General features: G+C 58.4%; 7 protein-coding genes across 7 annotated transcripts; 4 read left to right on the forward strand and 3 right to left on the reverse strand.

Moving 5' to 3' along the window:
* Nucleotides 1-131: 131 nt before the first annotated feature.
* OT_ostta01g02290 (Zinc finger, PHD-finger) lies at nucleotides 132-1,691 on the forward strand (the record flags this gene model as incomplete). Its single annotated transcript, XM_022985310.1, has 1 exon — nucleotides 132-1,691. The coding sequence occupies one exon, from the start codon at nucleotides 132-134 to the stop codon at nucleotides 1,689-1,691; it is 1,560 nt and encodes a 519-aa protein (XP_022838201.1).
* Nucleotides 1,692-1,739: 48 nt separating this feature from the next.
* OT_ostta01g02300 (RAP domain) lies at nucleotides 1,740-3,500 on the reverse strand (the record flags this gene model as incomplete). The annotated part of the gene is made up of 1 exon (XM_022985311.1): nucleotides 1,740-3,500. The coding sequence occupies one exon, from the start codon at nucleotides 3,498-3,500 to the stop codon at nucleotides 1,740-1,742; it is 1,761 nt and encodes a 586-aa protein (XP_022838202.1).
* Nucleotides 3,501-3,588: 88 nt separating this feature from the next.
* OT_ostta01g02310 (unnamed product) lies at nucleotides 3,589-4,782 on the forward strand (the record flags this gene model as incomplete). The annotated part of the gene is made up of 1 exon (XM_003074241.2): nucleotides 3,589-4,782. One exon carries the CDS (start codon nucleotides 3,589-3,591, stop codon nucleotides 4,780-4,782), a length of 1,194 nt encoding a protein of 397 aa, XP_003074288.2.
* A 137-nt stretch (nucleotides 4,783-4,919) lies between these two features.
* On the reverse strand, nucleotides 4,920-5,411 carry OT_ostta01g02320 (Ribosomal protein L35; the record flags this gene model as incomplete). The annotated part of the gene is made up of 1 exon (XM_003074242.2): nucleotides 4,920-5,411. One exon carries the CDS (start codon nucleotides 5,409-5,411, stop codon nucleotides 4,920-4,922), a length of 492 nt encoding a protein of 163 aa, XP_003074289.2.
* A 30-nt stretch (nucleotides 5,412-5,441) lies between these two features.
* Nucleotides 5,442-6,503, forward strand: OT_ostta01g02330 (Uncharacterised domain UPF0066, YaeB-like domain; the record flags this gene model as incomplete). Its single annotated transcript, XM_003074243.1, has 1 exon — nucleotides 5,442-6,503. The coding sequence occupies one exon, from the start codon at nucleotides 5,442-5,444 to the stop codon at nucleotides 6,501-6,503; it is 1,062 nt and encodes a 353-aa protein (XP_003074290.1).
* Nucleotides 6,504-6,568: 65 nt separating this feature from the next.
* On the reverse strand, nucleotides 6,569-9,031 carry OT_ostta01g02340 (Amino acid transporter, transmembrane; the record flags this gene model as incomplete). Its single annotated transcript, XM_003074244.1, has 1 exon — nucleotides 6,569-9,031. One exon carries the CDS (start codon nucleotides 9,029-9,031, stop codon nucleotides 6,569-6,571), a length of 2,463 nt encoding a protein of 820 aa, XP_003074291.1.
* A 143-nt stretch (nucleotides 9,032-9,174) lies between these two features.
* On the forward strand, nucleotides 9,175-13,428 carry OT_ostta01g02350 (Clathrin, heavy chain/VPS, 7-fold repeat; the record flags this gene model as incomplete). The annotated part of the gene is made up of 1 exon (XM_022985313.1): nucleotides 9,175-13,428. One exon carries the CDS (start codon nucleotides 9,175-9,177, stop codon nucleotides 13,426-13,428), a length of 4,254 nt encoding a protein of 1,417 aa, XP_022838203.1.
* Nucleotides 13,429-13,484: the final 56 nt, after the last annotated feature.

A 13,484-nucleotide genomic window follows, 5' to 3' on the forward strand; every position in this document is an offset into this window, starting at 1 on the left:
CGTCGTGCGCGCCATCGCGGGCGAACGACGGCGTCGCGCGGGCGCGTCGACGGGTGATTCGAGCGCTTCGGCGAAAAGCCCCGCGGACGCGAACGACGACGACGACGACGACGACGACGACCGTGGACGCGATGGCGACCGACGCGGGCGACGAGGACGTCCATCGCGCGGGCGTGGACGTCGCGCGCGGGCGAACGAGCGCGCGAGCGATCGAGGCGGCGGGGCGAAAGGCGCGGCGGGGACGCGGGCGCGGCGAGGCGAATCGCCCGGCGCGCGCGTCGACGGACGACGGCGATGCGAGGGAGGGAGGGAGGATGGAAACGCGTGTAAACGCGTGCGCGAACACGGCGGTGTTCGCGCGAGCGGTGGTGCGAGCGCTGGAGAGGGATGACTCGGAGGGGACGCGGGCGCGGAGACGAGGGACGGACGCGTGCGTGGCGAGACGAAGAAACGAGCGCACGGGCGCGGAGTGTTGGACCGTCATCGCGCGCGCGAGCGCGAACGGAGGGGGGGGGGGTGATGACGTCGAGGGGACGAGAACGATGTGCTTCCGCATCGACGAGAGCGGAGAAGCCGCGGCGAGGACCAAGGCGGCGGAGTTCACCACCACGGCGACGTTCGACGCGTGGGTTCTCGGATCAAAGTGCACGGATGGGCCGAAGAAGGCAGGTCTTGGGAGCTCGACGACGCGCGCTAAAAAGCATCATTACGCGTACAGTGGAATCATGGGAGATGACGTCATCGATTGCGCATGCGGCGACAACGAAGAGTATGGTTTCATGGTTGCGTGCGAAACGTGTGGGGTGTGGGAACACGGCCCTTGCTGCGACATTCACGCGGAAGAAGAGATTCCGAAGGATTATATGTGCTCACGTTGCGTTCGGCGCGACGAAAAGTCGGTGGTCGTGCTCGACTTTGCGAGTGAAGAAAAGAAGCATGCGCGTTTGCCTTTGGAGGACGAGATACAAGGCAACCATTTCGGCACCGTTGACGATGTTGTCTCTATTCTTCAAAACGAACGCATCGTCGTTTGCTGCCTGTGCGGTTGCGAAGATTGTGATGGTGATTACGCCCCGATGGTACGCGCATGTGCGTGCCGCGGTGGCGGTGCTATCGCACACTTGAGCTGCATGAAGAGTTTCAACAATTCTCAAAAGGCTTCCAACGCGAGCGCTCGCGGCTCAGCTGGCGGCACCGAAACCACGACGTGCAAGGCGTGCGGTGACTTCGGTGGTAAGGCGTCTGGTATCGTGGATCCTGAAAAAGTAGACGAAATCTTGCGGGTGCTAGCCAAAGCCGTAGATGACGCGCGCGAGAAGAACGAAGAGGAAATGTCGGCGTACCGAGCCAATCCGCGGCAGAGACGACCGAAATCTTCTGCTGTAAACGCAAAACTGAAGAATGCACCTGAATCCAAAGTGAAGGTTGAACAGAAGAGAACTACGGGACAAAGGGCTCAGATGGAGAAGGCGACCGGTACAGCTACTGGCACAACGACGCCGCCGACACCGCCCACAGCCGAGAAAGCCAAGCTTTCTGGAACACCCACGTCGATGCTCCCTCTCAAGAAGAGACGCATGATAGCGTGGGACTCTGAGCAGAAAGTTAGAAGCAGTGTGCACGCTAAACTGAACGGCCTCGCTGAAAATGTGAAGCCAGAAAGGTTGGAGCTTACCAACAACATTGATTGATGAATTTAGTAATACTTGTCTACTGCACCTACAATATCATCTAAGCGTCTACAGCGTCTCGCGTATTTTCTTCGTAACGTACGCCTTCGTTTCGAGGTCGCCGGCAACGTATACCTCGCGCCATTCGTAATATGGGATCATGATAACCTTCCATCCGCGCACCTCGAGATGGCGATTACGAATTAACGTCTTTTGCGTCATCTTCTCGGGCGCGTTCGAGTAGAAATGCGTTGGTCCATCGCACTCTATAGCCAATTTCTTATCGTTCAGGCAAATATCCATACTCAGCAGTCCATCCTCCGTGAGCGCCTCCATGGTTGGTTCGTATCCAGCTCGCTTCACCGCGTCAGTTACATTTTGCTGAAACGTGCTCACTCGAGTATCCTCGGCTTGTTCGAGCCACGGCTTGAGACCTTTATCCGCGACCCAGTCAGGGTAGACGACATCGACCTCATCTTTGTCGGGAGCGAAGTCGTGCTGCATCAAACGGGCGTGGAACAACGCCTTAAGTCCCTCGTCTTGGAAATCGGTCACATCGCGGCGAAACAGTTCACGCACCGCGGCTTTATACACCTGGGACTCGAACGCGCCCACAGAAGCGATCGCCCATACGATATTGGAGATGTCCTGAGAGTTCCCTTCGCGGAGTCGAAACCACGAAGGAGGGATGTCGTCGAAGAGTTTTCTCAGGCCTCCTTCTCCCGATCCTCCGAAATACGACAACCCGACGGATGTGTTTGCCAACGCCTGCGTAGTGTACTCTTCTCTTCGTTCCAGAAGACATCGCTCGAAAGTTTGTAACACCTCATCGCCTGGATAATGTCCGAAGCGAGCGTACGACCAGCACGAGTTGGACAACTCCTGTGCCTTAAAACTTCCTGCGCTCTTGAGGATAAAAGCCGCCAGGCGGTCTAACAATTCGACTCCAGGATGCACTCCCAACGTCGCATACGTCCACAACACGTTCGACACCGTCTGTGTGCTGAAAACCCCATCCTTGGCGCTCTCGGCCTGCTTCAACTCATCATCTGGGTTTTCGGGCAAAGTAGCCAATATTGCCGGCTTCAAGGCTTCGGCCAGGGCGAATGCGCGCGGATGCTTGAGCACCGTGTACGCCCACAGCGCGTTCGACAGCGCCTGCGGGTAAAATTCCGCAACCATTTCCCCCATGCGCGCCGCGATCGATCCCAACAAATCATCCCGCGGCTTATATTTCAACACCGCGCACGCCCACGCGATGTTGGTCAGATTCTGCACCGCAAACGTCGACATCAAGCGCCGAGTAGTCGCCTCCAGCTCCGCCACGCGCTCGTCCGACGTCCACCCGCGCGGCCGCCCGTTCACCCTCGACGTTCGTCCCAATCGATGCCACGCCGTGGCGCAGTTCACTCTGTTGTATAAATGCGACCGCACTCGCACGTGTTCCAAGATCTCCTCGGGGTACTGCGCGTCCATGATCTCTCGGTTGAGCTCGGCGCTCGTCCGCGCGCTCACTCTTTCGCCGCCGTACGCGAACGCCCCACCCGAACCCCACGCGCCGCCTCCCCGAAGCGGTCGATCGACGTCAAACGGCTGCCTCCGTCCCCGCGCGCTCGCGGTCACGCGCGCATCGCGCGTACGTCGCGCCGCGCGCGCTTTTTCTAATATTTCACTCGCGTTCGGTTTCACCCCGCGCGCATCGCTCGTCACCGGCGCCTCGGCGTCCGCATCGACGCTCGACGCGGTCGAGCGGGTCGACGCGAACACCGCGCGGCATCGCGCGAGCTCACGAACGCTCGAGCGCTCAAAGGAGAGCGCTCGGAGCGGCATGCGTGCCAGTCACTGACGCACCGCGATGCCGCCGAGGAAACGTCCGGCGTCGTCGCGCGGCGCGGCGGCGAAGGCGACCGAGGCGACGATGGCGAAGACGAAGGATGCCGCGGAGGCGTCGGACGAGGACGTCGTGGCGACGCGTAAGCGCGGAGGGCGACGGAAAAAGATCGCGGACGAGGAAACAGCGGTGGAGAAGAAGAAGGACGACGACGACGACGACGACGTGGAGAAGAAGGCGACGAACGACGCGCGCGTGAACGGGGCTGAGGCGGAGACGGAGGCTGGGGCGAAACCGGTGGAGAAGAAGCGAAAGCTGAGCAAGAAGGCGGACGCGGCGGAGGCCGAGACGCCGGCGGAGGAGCCGGCGGAGGAAAAGAAGGGAAAGAAGCCGACGGTGGGTAGAGCGCGGGGGAAGGAGATCGAAAAGCCGGTGATCAAGGTGCCGTCGAGCACGTCGAAGTTGTTAGAGCTGAAGGCGGAGCTGGAAGACGGATTGAGGGCGTACGAGGAGACGCAGGGTGAACGCGCGAGCGCGCGAGAGGAGTTGGAGCGGGCGAGAACGGCGATGGAGGCGGCGCAGGCCAAGGTCGATCACGCAAACTCGCATGCAAATCGCGTCGTTCGACGGTTGAAGCAAACGGCGAGACACATTCAGGAACAGAGCGTGAACGCGGTGATGTTACAGGAGACGCTGATCACCAAGACGGTGAAAAAGGCGAGCAAAGTTCAGGATCCGTCCCTCGTAGACTTCGCCAAGACGTGCGTGGCGGTGACGACGGAGTGGATTGATCTTATTCGCACGTCTGCTGTGAACTTGTTGACGATCAAGCCAGTGGAAGAGGTGAAAAAGGTTGTCGTGGCGAAGGAAGAGGTAGCGCCAGAGGCGGATGTCAAGATGGAAGACGTAGAAGAGAAACCCATACCTGAGGCGGCTGCGAAGTCTAAGCTTCCTTCAATTTTGGCCGAGACGTTCGCGAAGACGGCACCCGCTTCGAAACCCGTCGTGAAGGTGGCGAGCGCCGGCGGTGTGCCCAAGGAGCCCGCGCACAACGCGACGCGTCTTCGCGTCGCGAGATACCTCGAACAGGAGCACGGACTCTCGCGAAGCGCCGCGCTCAACCTCGAGGCCGCGCTGTTCGATCAAACCGCCGAAACCGGTATCGCTTACAAGGGAGCGCTCAAGCGCGTCGTGGAACAACCGAATTTGTTGTCGTCCAACGCCTCGGCTCTGGACGCCGGCAACGTGCGCCCGGCGCTCCTCCTCGCGTTTCGCGGATGAACGACGAACGACGTCTCGAGACGCCGCGAATTCGTGTGTAATACCCCACTCACAAGTACTCGTTGATTATTCTTCACAATCGCTTACAAGAATCTACCCGCACCACTATATTTGAGACGCCGTGCGCTCGCGCCCGCTCACGAGAACCCCAACTTTTTCATCGGCTGCACCAACGTCGCGTCCACCGTCGTCGTCTTCCTCAGCATCCTCCGTCGCTTCGGCGTCTTCGCGAACGCGCAGTGTCGCTTCCCCTTTTGCTTCCGCATGATCTTCCTCCCGCTCCCCGACATCTTAAACCTGAACCTGTAGCTCGAGTAGCTCTTGATCTTCGTCGACGTCTTCCCCGTGCCCTTCTTCACCGCGATCTTCTTCGCGTACGTCCTGAACCGCATCGAGATCGAGCGCGGCGTCGTCGTCGACGTCCACGCCGCGCGCGACGGCGTCGACGCGAACGACGTCGACGTGGACGCGCTTCTCGTCGCGAGCGTTCTCGGCGACGACCACATCGTCGTCGCTCTCGGCGCTCTCGGCGCGAACGCGCGCGCGGACGCGCTCGCGCACGACGTCGACGTCGTCGTCGTCGACGTCGTCGTCGCTCGGTGGAGGACGCGCGCGAGGGCGCGACGCATGGCGCGAACGCGCGGCAGTGTGTGACGACGATGTGGTTCGCGTTCGACGCCGTCGCGCCCTCGATCGCGCTGTGCGTCGTCGCCGCGATCGCGTACGTCCTGGGCGCGCGGTCGACGCGCGCGACGGCGCTAGCGCGGGCGCGCGCGAGCGAGCGCGCGGGACGGACGCGCGCGGAGAAACGTTTGCGAGAGGTCTCGTTAGAGCTCGAGCGCGCTCGGAGGTGCGCGCGACGGACGAGGGAGGACGCGCGGACGGGATCGAGCGATGCGTCGTACGACGCGCGTCCGATAGGGACGTTCGCGTCGGCGTTCGATCGTCGAACGGGGACGCCGCGTCAGGGGAACGTCGTGCCGCTCGCGCGAGGACGAGTCGAGCTCGAGCGCGAGTGGGTCTCGGGCGCGGCGCTGGATGGGTTAGAGGAGTTCACGCACTGTTGGTTGATTTACGTATTTCACGCGAACACGGATCTGGGAAGGAAAGGGGTGGGAGAGGTCGTGGACGATGGGCGCGGACGCGGGCAGCGGCGGACGACGGCTCGGGCGAAGATACGCGTGCCGAGACTAAACGGAGAGAAGCGAGGGTGTCTGGCGACGCGAACGCCTCATCGGCCGTGTAACAGTTGCCCGATTGGTCTCAGTTTGGTGGAGATCCTTCGCGTGCGCGGGACGTCGCTGGACGTGGCGGGGGCGGATTTGGTTGACGGGACGCCGATATTAGACATCAAGCCGTACGTTCCATACAGCGATTGTATTCCGAGCGCGCGAGCACCGAACTGGGTAGGAAACGCCCTGGAAGATGGCGATGGCCCACTGACCGTGGACGAGGTAAGTTTCACGGCTGTTGGCGAGGCGGCAATCCGGGCGGCTTGGCACGCGCGCGAAAAGTCGTCGATGTACGAAAGTGCCGACGAGTTCATTGCGTTTGTCACTCAAGTACTGAGCCGGGACATTCGATCATATCATCAACGCTTGAAAGCTTGCAGTAATAGCCAGCGTGAAGTCGACTGGCGCGTCAGTCTCGATGGTATTGTCGTAATTTACAGACAAGCGGGTAAAGCAATTGAAGTCACGGGAGTCGGAGAATCCACATGAGAGTCGCTTCAAATGCATCTAGAAATCGCTACTGTTGTTGTATTAAGAATGATTGTACACATACATTATCCACGGGTCCCATTTATCGTGGCATTGACGAACTTCTTCAGTACGGTCTCGTCGGAGGACGTCGCAGCACTGGAGAGCGCAGACAAAATCTCACCCGCTTTCCGCACCGCCTCGTCAGATTCTGAGCTGCTTTGCATCACCGCATCGACCATGCGTTGCGCCTCTTTTTCGGCGACAGAATCGGACACGTTGACAATTTTTTCGACGAGATACTCATTCGTTTCCTGGCTAGAGTCGACAGATCTGTCCCGTAAGCTCTCTATAAGATTATCCGCATTGTTCGTCTCTTCCACCACTTCAACAGCCGCTTGTAACACTTCCTCGGCCTTTGTCGCCTTGGCCTGGCGCAAGGTCTCAAGCGTCTCGTCTACGCGAGAACTTGTCTCTTCAACTTCGTTGGATACGCTCGACAATGAATCCATCACGTGGGTGTCGTCATCTACGTCCTCCGTGAAACGTTCCGTCGTGCGCTGCGCTTCTTCAAGATATTTGTCCGCCTCACGTGCGTGCTCGTACGTTTCGGAGACAGCATCACGAGTATCAACGTCTTTCTTCGCACTGCCATCTTTTGCTTTGCTTGTTGGCTCGACATCAATATCCTTCAGCGTCTCTCGTACCTCTCGCAAAGTCTCGCTCAAGTTCTTCAAAGTTCCATCAGCCACCGTGAGCTTCTCCTTGGCTTCAAGTAACTCGTCGTCCTGATTTTTCAAGAACGGATCAGGAAGCTCTGAGTCGAGCATAGAATCCACGTTTCTACTCTGGTCGTGTGCTCTGGTCACGCTTAACTCGGCATCCATGACGCTACTCTTCGTAGACTTTGCAGATATTGAGAGAGCTGAGACGGTTTTTTCGGCGAGCGCAATTCGTCGAAACTTTGTCGCCGCCGTGAGAATCCTGTCGTAAACTTGCACTCTCGAACGGAGAGCACTTTGAGCGGATAGAAAGCGCTGAATGATTGCTACGACTTCCGCTTCTTCGCGCAGCGATTGTAAAGTACTCTTTGTGCATATCCATGCGAAGACAATGCCAAAAATAATCATCCCACGTGCGCTCGCTCGCACTCCCTGCCCAAGCCTGGCTAATAGCGTGAATTCATGCATACTTCGCGTCGTACTCACTGGCGATCTAGGCACTGAGTGATGACCGCTCGACGAGGGATACGTTTTGAGGAAAACTATTCCGGGTAGGATGAACATAAGCATGGAACACGTCGTGCTCCCCACCAAGCCGATGACGTGCTGGATGTTTGGGATGGAGGTCGCGAGTCGGGCGCAGGCGTATAGCACGATCACGTCGAAAGCGATCTCGTAGTACTGCCCTGTAACCATGGAAATGTAACGCATTAGTCGCGGCGTGCTCGCACGCATGCTTTTGAAAATCATCGGCACGCTACTGCACAATGATATCCCGTATAAAAATTTCACCAGTCGCGCCCACACGCCGAGCCATCCGCCGATTGAGCCAAAATTACGCAATATATTCCCGTTCACGTTCGATCCGAACGCTATGTACCCACTCACACCGGTGACGACGTAAAACATCAAAAGAGAAAGCATGGTGTCGTCCGCCGCGGCGACAATCTGAGACGGCGATTTTATGCCTTGCTTCGTCTGAAGCACCGGGAACACCATGACGTGCGCGGCGAAATTGAAAATCATGATCGGAAAAACCACCCGCAGGCCATCCAGATTCCACATCGTTACCGTCGGTGTCGGCGTTGGTATCGGCGTCGGTGTCGGCGTCGGCGTCGGCGTCGGCTGGTCGTCGAACCGTCTCAACGCGAGCACGACGAGCGTAAAGCCAAACATTGCCGTGGCAAAGTATCCAAAGTTCACCATCCTCGTCAACCTCTCCGGAGACTTCACGAACACCGCGAGCGGGAGAAACACCCCAAACGTGACCGCCCACAGCACGCGCTCCCGCGTCGGCTCGGTCCCTGCGGGCAAAATCCCGCTCGACGCCGCGACAAAAAATGTATCGCCCACCACGTTCACGTACGCGACCACCACGCCGAACTGCAACAACCCCACTGATATCCGCGTCACTCTCCGTCCACCCTCCCCTAATACCCCGCTGACTAACTCCTCGTAACTCCACACGTCTCTCGACGCCGCGCAGTACAACAGCGCGTGCAGCGTGAGCGTCGCCAGGTACCACGCCGCCGCCGCGCTCACGACTCCGAGCCCGATCCCGCTTCGCGCAAACGCACTGCTCGTCGCGAGCGCCCCCGATCCGATCGTGTTATGTAACAACGACCTCGACGTCGACGCCCGGCTCTCCCGCTCCCGTCGCGCCCGCGCGCTCGTCCAGTGTCGACGCAAAAGACCGTCATCACTCTGTCGAGCGTTGTCGACGCGTCCCGACGCGTCTCCGCGCGCTCTCGGATCCCTCGACGACGACGACGCGTCGACGCGCGTCACGGGAAGCTTTCCATGCTCTCCCACGCGCGCGTCCGTCATCGACGCCGCGCGCCGAGGTGTGCGACGCGAAAGAAAAGATGCCGCGGTACGACGCGATAAAAATCCACGCATCTTCGCGTGCACGCATTCTCGCGCGCCATCGTCGGGCGCGCCGCGCGCGACGGGCGCGGTGGACGCCCATCATGGGCGCCCGTCGATGGGCCCCCGTCGGCGGCGAGGACGATGGGTTGACGTCGAGCGATGATGACGAGACGTGTGATTCCGTACGAGTGGATGACCTCCTCGTGTCGTCGTCGAGCGATGCCGAGGACGATGGCGCGAACGCGGAGGGAGAGATACCGTCCGTGCGCGCGGTCGAGCGACTCGAGGTGGGCGAAGAGACGATGGTGAAGGATGAGGATGTGCGCGCGGCGGTGCGGCGGGCGGCGCGGAGACGCGCGCGCGGAGACGCGAGAGAGCGCGATTCGAGCGATGCAGAGGGCGAAGGAGAGGGGTCGGAGAGCGAGGATGGGTTAGTCGTGGCGTTGGCGCGAGAGGCGAGGGCGTTTGAGGGGATCCATGGGGCGCGGTCGACGTCCGCGACGGATGCTCGAGAGGAAGCGAGACGCGCGCTGGAGACGCTTCGGCTTCGCGCGCGGTCGGGTAAACGGAGGTCTGCTGGGAACGCGAAGGGATCGGTGGGGTGCGTGGTGGATCTTTCGAACGTTCGGCGCGTGACGGATGCGATGATGGACACGGTGGATGCGGGACGGGCGATGTGCTGCGCGTCGGGAGCGGGCGGGCGCGTCGCGGTGGGCACCGAGGGTGGTTTCATTTTTCTTGAGCGCGGCGCCAGCGGTGAGACGACGATGTCGATCCTGAGATCGGCGAATAATTTCGCGGGAATCTCCGCCACGCCTGGGGTCACGAGCCTGTGCTTCGATGAGCGCGGCGATTGGTTACTGGCCGGTCACGACGACGGTGGACTCACACTGTGGGACGTGAAACGGAATCCAACAATCTTGAAAACGGTCGTCGGCGTTCATCGCACGCCTATCGTGGCGCTCGTGATGCTGGCGAAGGCGAACTCTAGCGGTGCGGTCGACGTCGTGTCGTCTGAAGAAGGCGGTCTCGTCATTCATCACACATTTTCTCCGCTCGGCATGGGCGTGATTCGAGTCAAGTCGAGCTCTCTCGGTGAGCGCACTTTTGTGATCGCCGCACAAGCGCTTCCTAGCGCGGCGACGGTGGATGTCAATGATTTGAAGGAGCATGAGAATGGCGTCGTGAGTTCTTATTTTGGTGAGACCTCGAGCGCGACGAAGGGCGTCGCAGACTCTGCAGGTATCGTCGCGCTGAACACGATGAACGCAGTGCTCGTCATGCGATTGAATCCCAAGGCTGAAGTCATTGCTAAGATCGTTCGGCCACCGAACATGGCATCCAGTGTACTTCCCATCATGCACTGGAGTCCGAGATGGGCCGAAGACATCATCATGCGCGAAGGTGTGGAGGTGTGTAATCTCATTGTCGTTTGGGGCGCAAGCGTGTATGTACTTGCCGTCGATGTTGAATCGGTAAAACCAGCACCTGACAAGGGAGAAGAGCGTTCGAAGCGCGCGTCAAATACTTCGAGAATCATACATTCCTGGAAGATGGATTCAGAAGCCTCGACGACGGCGCTTGCGGCGGCTTGGCTCGCGCAAGATTTGATTTGCATTCTCAGCAGTCGCAATAAGCTGCTGATTTACACGCCATCCGGAGAGCTTGTAGAACGGATTCCGACTGGCGAGCCGCCCGTGCCACGTGAGTTTGTGCGAGGAGTGACGGGTAACGATGCTGGATCTGAGCGCGTTCAGAACTGGCATGGATCCGTTACGATGCACGGTGTTTATATTGCCATTCTTTCACCGTCCCGACTGCGTCAAGGCAAATTCTTGGGATGGCTCGAGCGCGTGCGCGCCAAAAAGCTCGATGAAGATTGGATCGGCGCATTTGATACGTTGCTACAAGCTTATGCAGAAGAGTTACCCTTGTGGCCGGCTCTTTCGAAGAAGTATGCAGATGTCGAAACGACGAGAATGCGCGTGGTGGAAGCCTTCATCAGCGAAATCCCATCATTTCTTGATGCGTATTCACGCGTCGATGAAAATGAGGAGCCAGAATATTTGGCAAATCTGACACGCGCAATATTTGCGCTATTACTCGTTTTTGACGCGCTGGATAAAGTGTATGCACCCGCAGTCTTCGATGCCTTCCTCAACTCGAAGTGTAGAGCTAATTTTCTAGAGGGCATGGTGCCTCACATTCTAACGGACAAGCTGCGCTCACTTCCTGCCGAGGTAATGCAAGCGCTCGTGGAGCACTATGCCTCGCTCGGGGAGGCGGACACGATTGAGAAGTGTGTCTTACACATGGATGTCACATCGCTTGACCTGAACCAAATCGCTCGACTGTGCAAGCACCATGGCATGTTTAGCGCACTTGCTCACGTGTTCACGCGGGCGCTGAATGATTTCGTCACACCTATTGAGGCGATGTTTCAAGCATCTCTTGTGCCGGCATTTGGAGACAAAGTGCGCGTTCGACAACTTCTGCTATTCATTCACAAGACTATCCGAGGCGAGCGATTCCCAATCGTTGGCGACGAGTTGTCCAGTGACGTCGTCGCACGATTTCGGTTTGAAGTCATGAAGTTTCTGCTTGAGCCTGTTGACGTGTCTACATTCACCTCTTCTGAATCGACGAAGGAGTCCATAGCGGTCAACACGTGGATGACTGCGATGCAACTCATAGAGAGAGAGAGCGCTTCTACGCAACCACCGCCTCTGCGTCTCCTATATCTTTTCCTCATCGAGCCCAAGGCTACCACCGACGTGATGGCGGAGTTTTTGAAGAACTGGGACGCAAGTGAAATCGAGATCATGGGCGTTGACCGTCAGGAGTGTGATCGCATGGCATCACAGATCGTTGCCGAAGTTGCGGTTCTCACTGCAAATGCGTTCGGTTCAGGCGGTCACACGTCCAGTCGATCACAACTCCTAACTTTCACCGCTAGCTTGGTCGGCAGTGGCCGCGCCGCCGTCTCGCAAGAGATTGAGCGTGAGCTTCTCGAAGAGCTGGCCTTGACTTCGACGAAGCGCGACGCACAAAAGAGAGAGGATGCGATGGTGTTGATCATATCGCGTCGCATTGAAGAAGACATCGTGTTGAGCGATGAGAGCAGAATGCTTGAACTTGCGCGAGGTGCACATTTCGCCCAAGCCGAGGCCGTGATACACATATCGTCAGGGGATCACATCAGTGCGCTGAAGACTCTGGCTGGAGACGCCCATAGACCGAACGCGGCGGTGCACTACGTGGATGTACTTCTCGGAACAGCCACTGCAGGGAAAGTCATGGCAGAGCAAGTGAACGCCGGTCCAGCGGTGGCGCGAGCTCATGCTTTGGATGCTGAGATGGCGAAATCGTTTTATGAAGAAATTCTCGCAATCATGCCTGCACTGGCGGGTACGTCGGCAGATGTTTGCGCTCGCATAGCGATCGCGCACTTCCCGCTCGCACAGGACGAAGTCTTACGAGCGCTCTCCTCCGAACCGGTGTTGCAGTTTCAGTACCTCCGTCAAGTTCTCGAGACTGTTCATGGAGGCGGTGTCATGAGTGAAGGGCAGAATATGAGCCTAGCGGAGTTGGTGTCGTCGACGAAATCCATCGTCACGGCGGAAATGAGTGAGCTTTACCTCCGTTTGATGTGCCAATTTGAGCCGCAAGATGTGTTGAAGTACTTGCAGAGCGAAAGCGGGAAGTCTCTGGACCAGGCTCAATGCTTGGAGCACTGTCGAGAATTCAACGTCATGGACGCCCTGGCCTACCTCCTAGAGGCGCTCGGTAAACACGACGAAGCTCTGTCCATTCATTTGTCTAGCTATTCGACCGGTGTGCGAGCCATGATACAGCTCTCAACGACGGGTGGCGCAGAATGGGCGAGGACCGCGCCTGCAGAGAGCCTCATGAAAGGTCTCATCATCGAAGCGAGCGAAAGCTTGCGGGTTGCCATCGCTTTGTGTCGAAGAGTATCCAGCGGCGTTCAAAACGGTGAGGAGATGTGGTGGTCATGTCTCGATAGTATTGTTCGGTCGCTTTTGGCGTTGGGTGACGGTGACTACGTGCGCGTACGAGACATGTTGGACGAGCAACTGGACGAGGTTTTGCGAGTGATGCTCGGACGAGTCGATAACGGGCATTTGTTGGAGATGATCGTCGCTCGTTACGGCAATGAAGATATATCGGAGCTTCGGAAATTACTCTCGCGAGTCTTCGGTAACTGCGCGTCTGAGAGAGACTTCTTGAAAGCGGAGGGCACGGTGGTACAGGAAGAGGCGGATAGGAAGGTTCTAAAGAACGAGACGATTCGTCGCCGAGCGCAACGTGGGACGCGACGAACTGTGACATATTAGCGAACAACGAGGTAGCTGTAATGAAATGTGATTAAAATGCATTCAAATGTATGTCA

This window comes from Ostreococcus tauri, assembly GCF_000214015.3.
Source record: "Ostreococcus tauri WGS project CAID00000000 data, contig chromosome 01, whole genome shotgun sequence".
Taxonomy (NCBI): Eukaryota; Viridiplantae; Chlorophyta; class Mamiellophyceae; order Mamiellales; family Bathycoccaceae; genus Ostreococcus; species Ostreococcus tauri.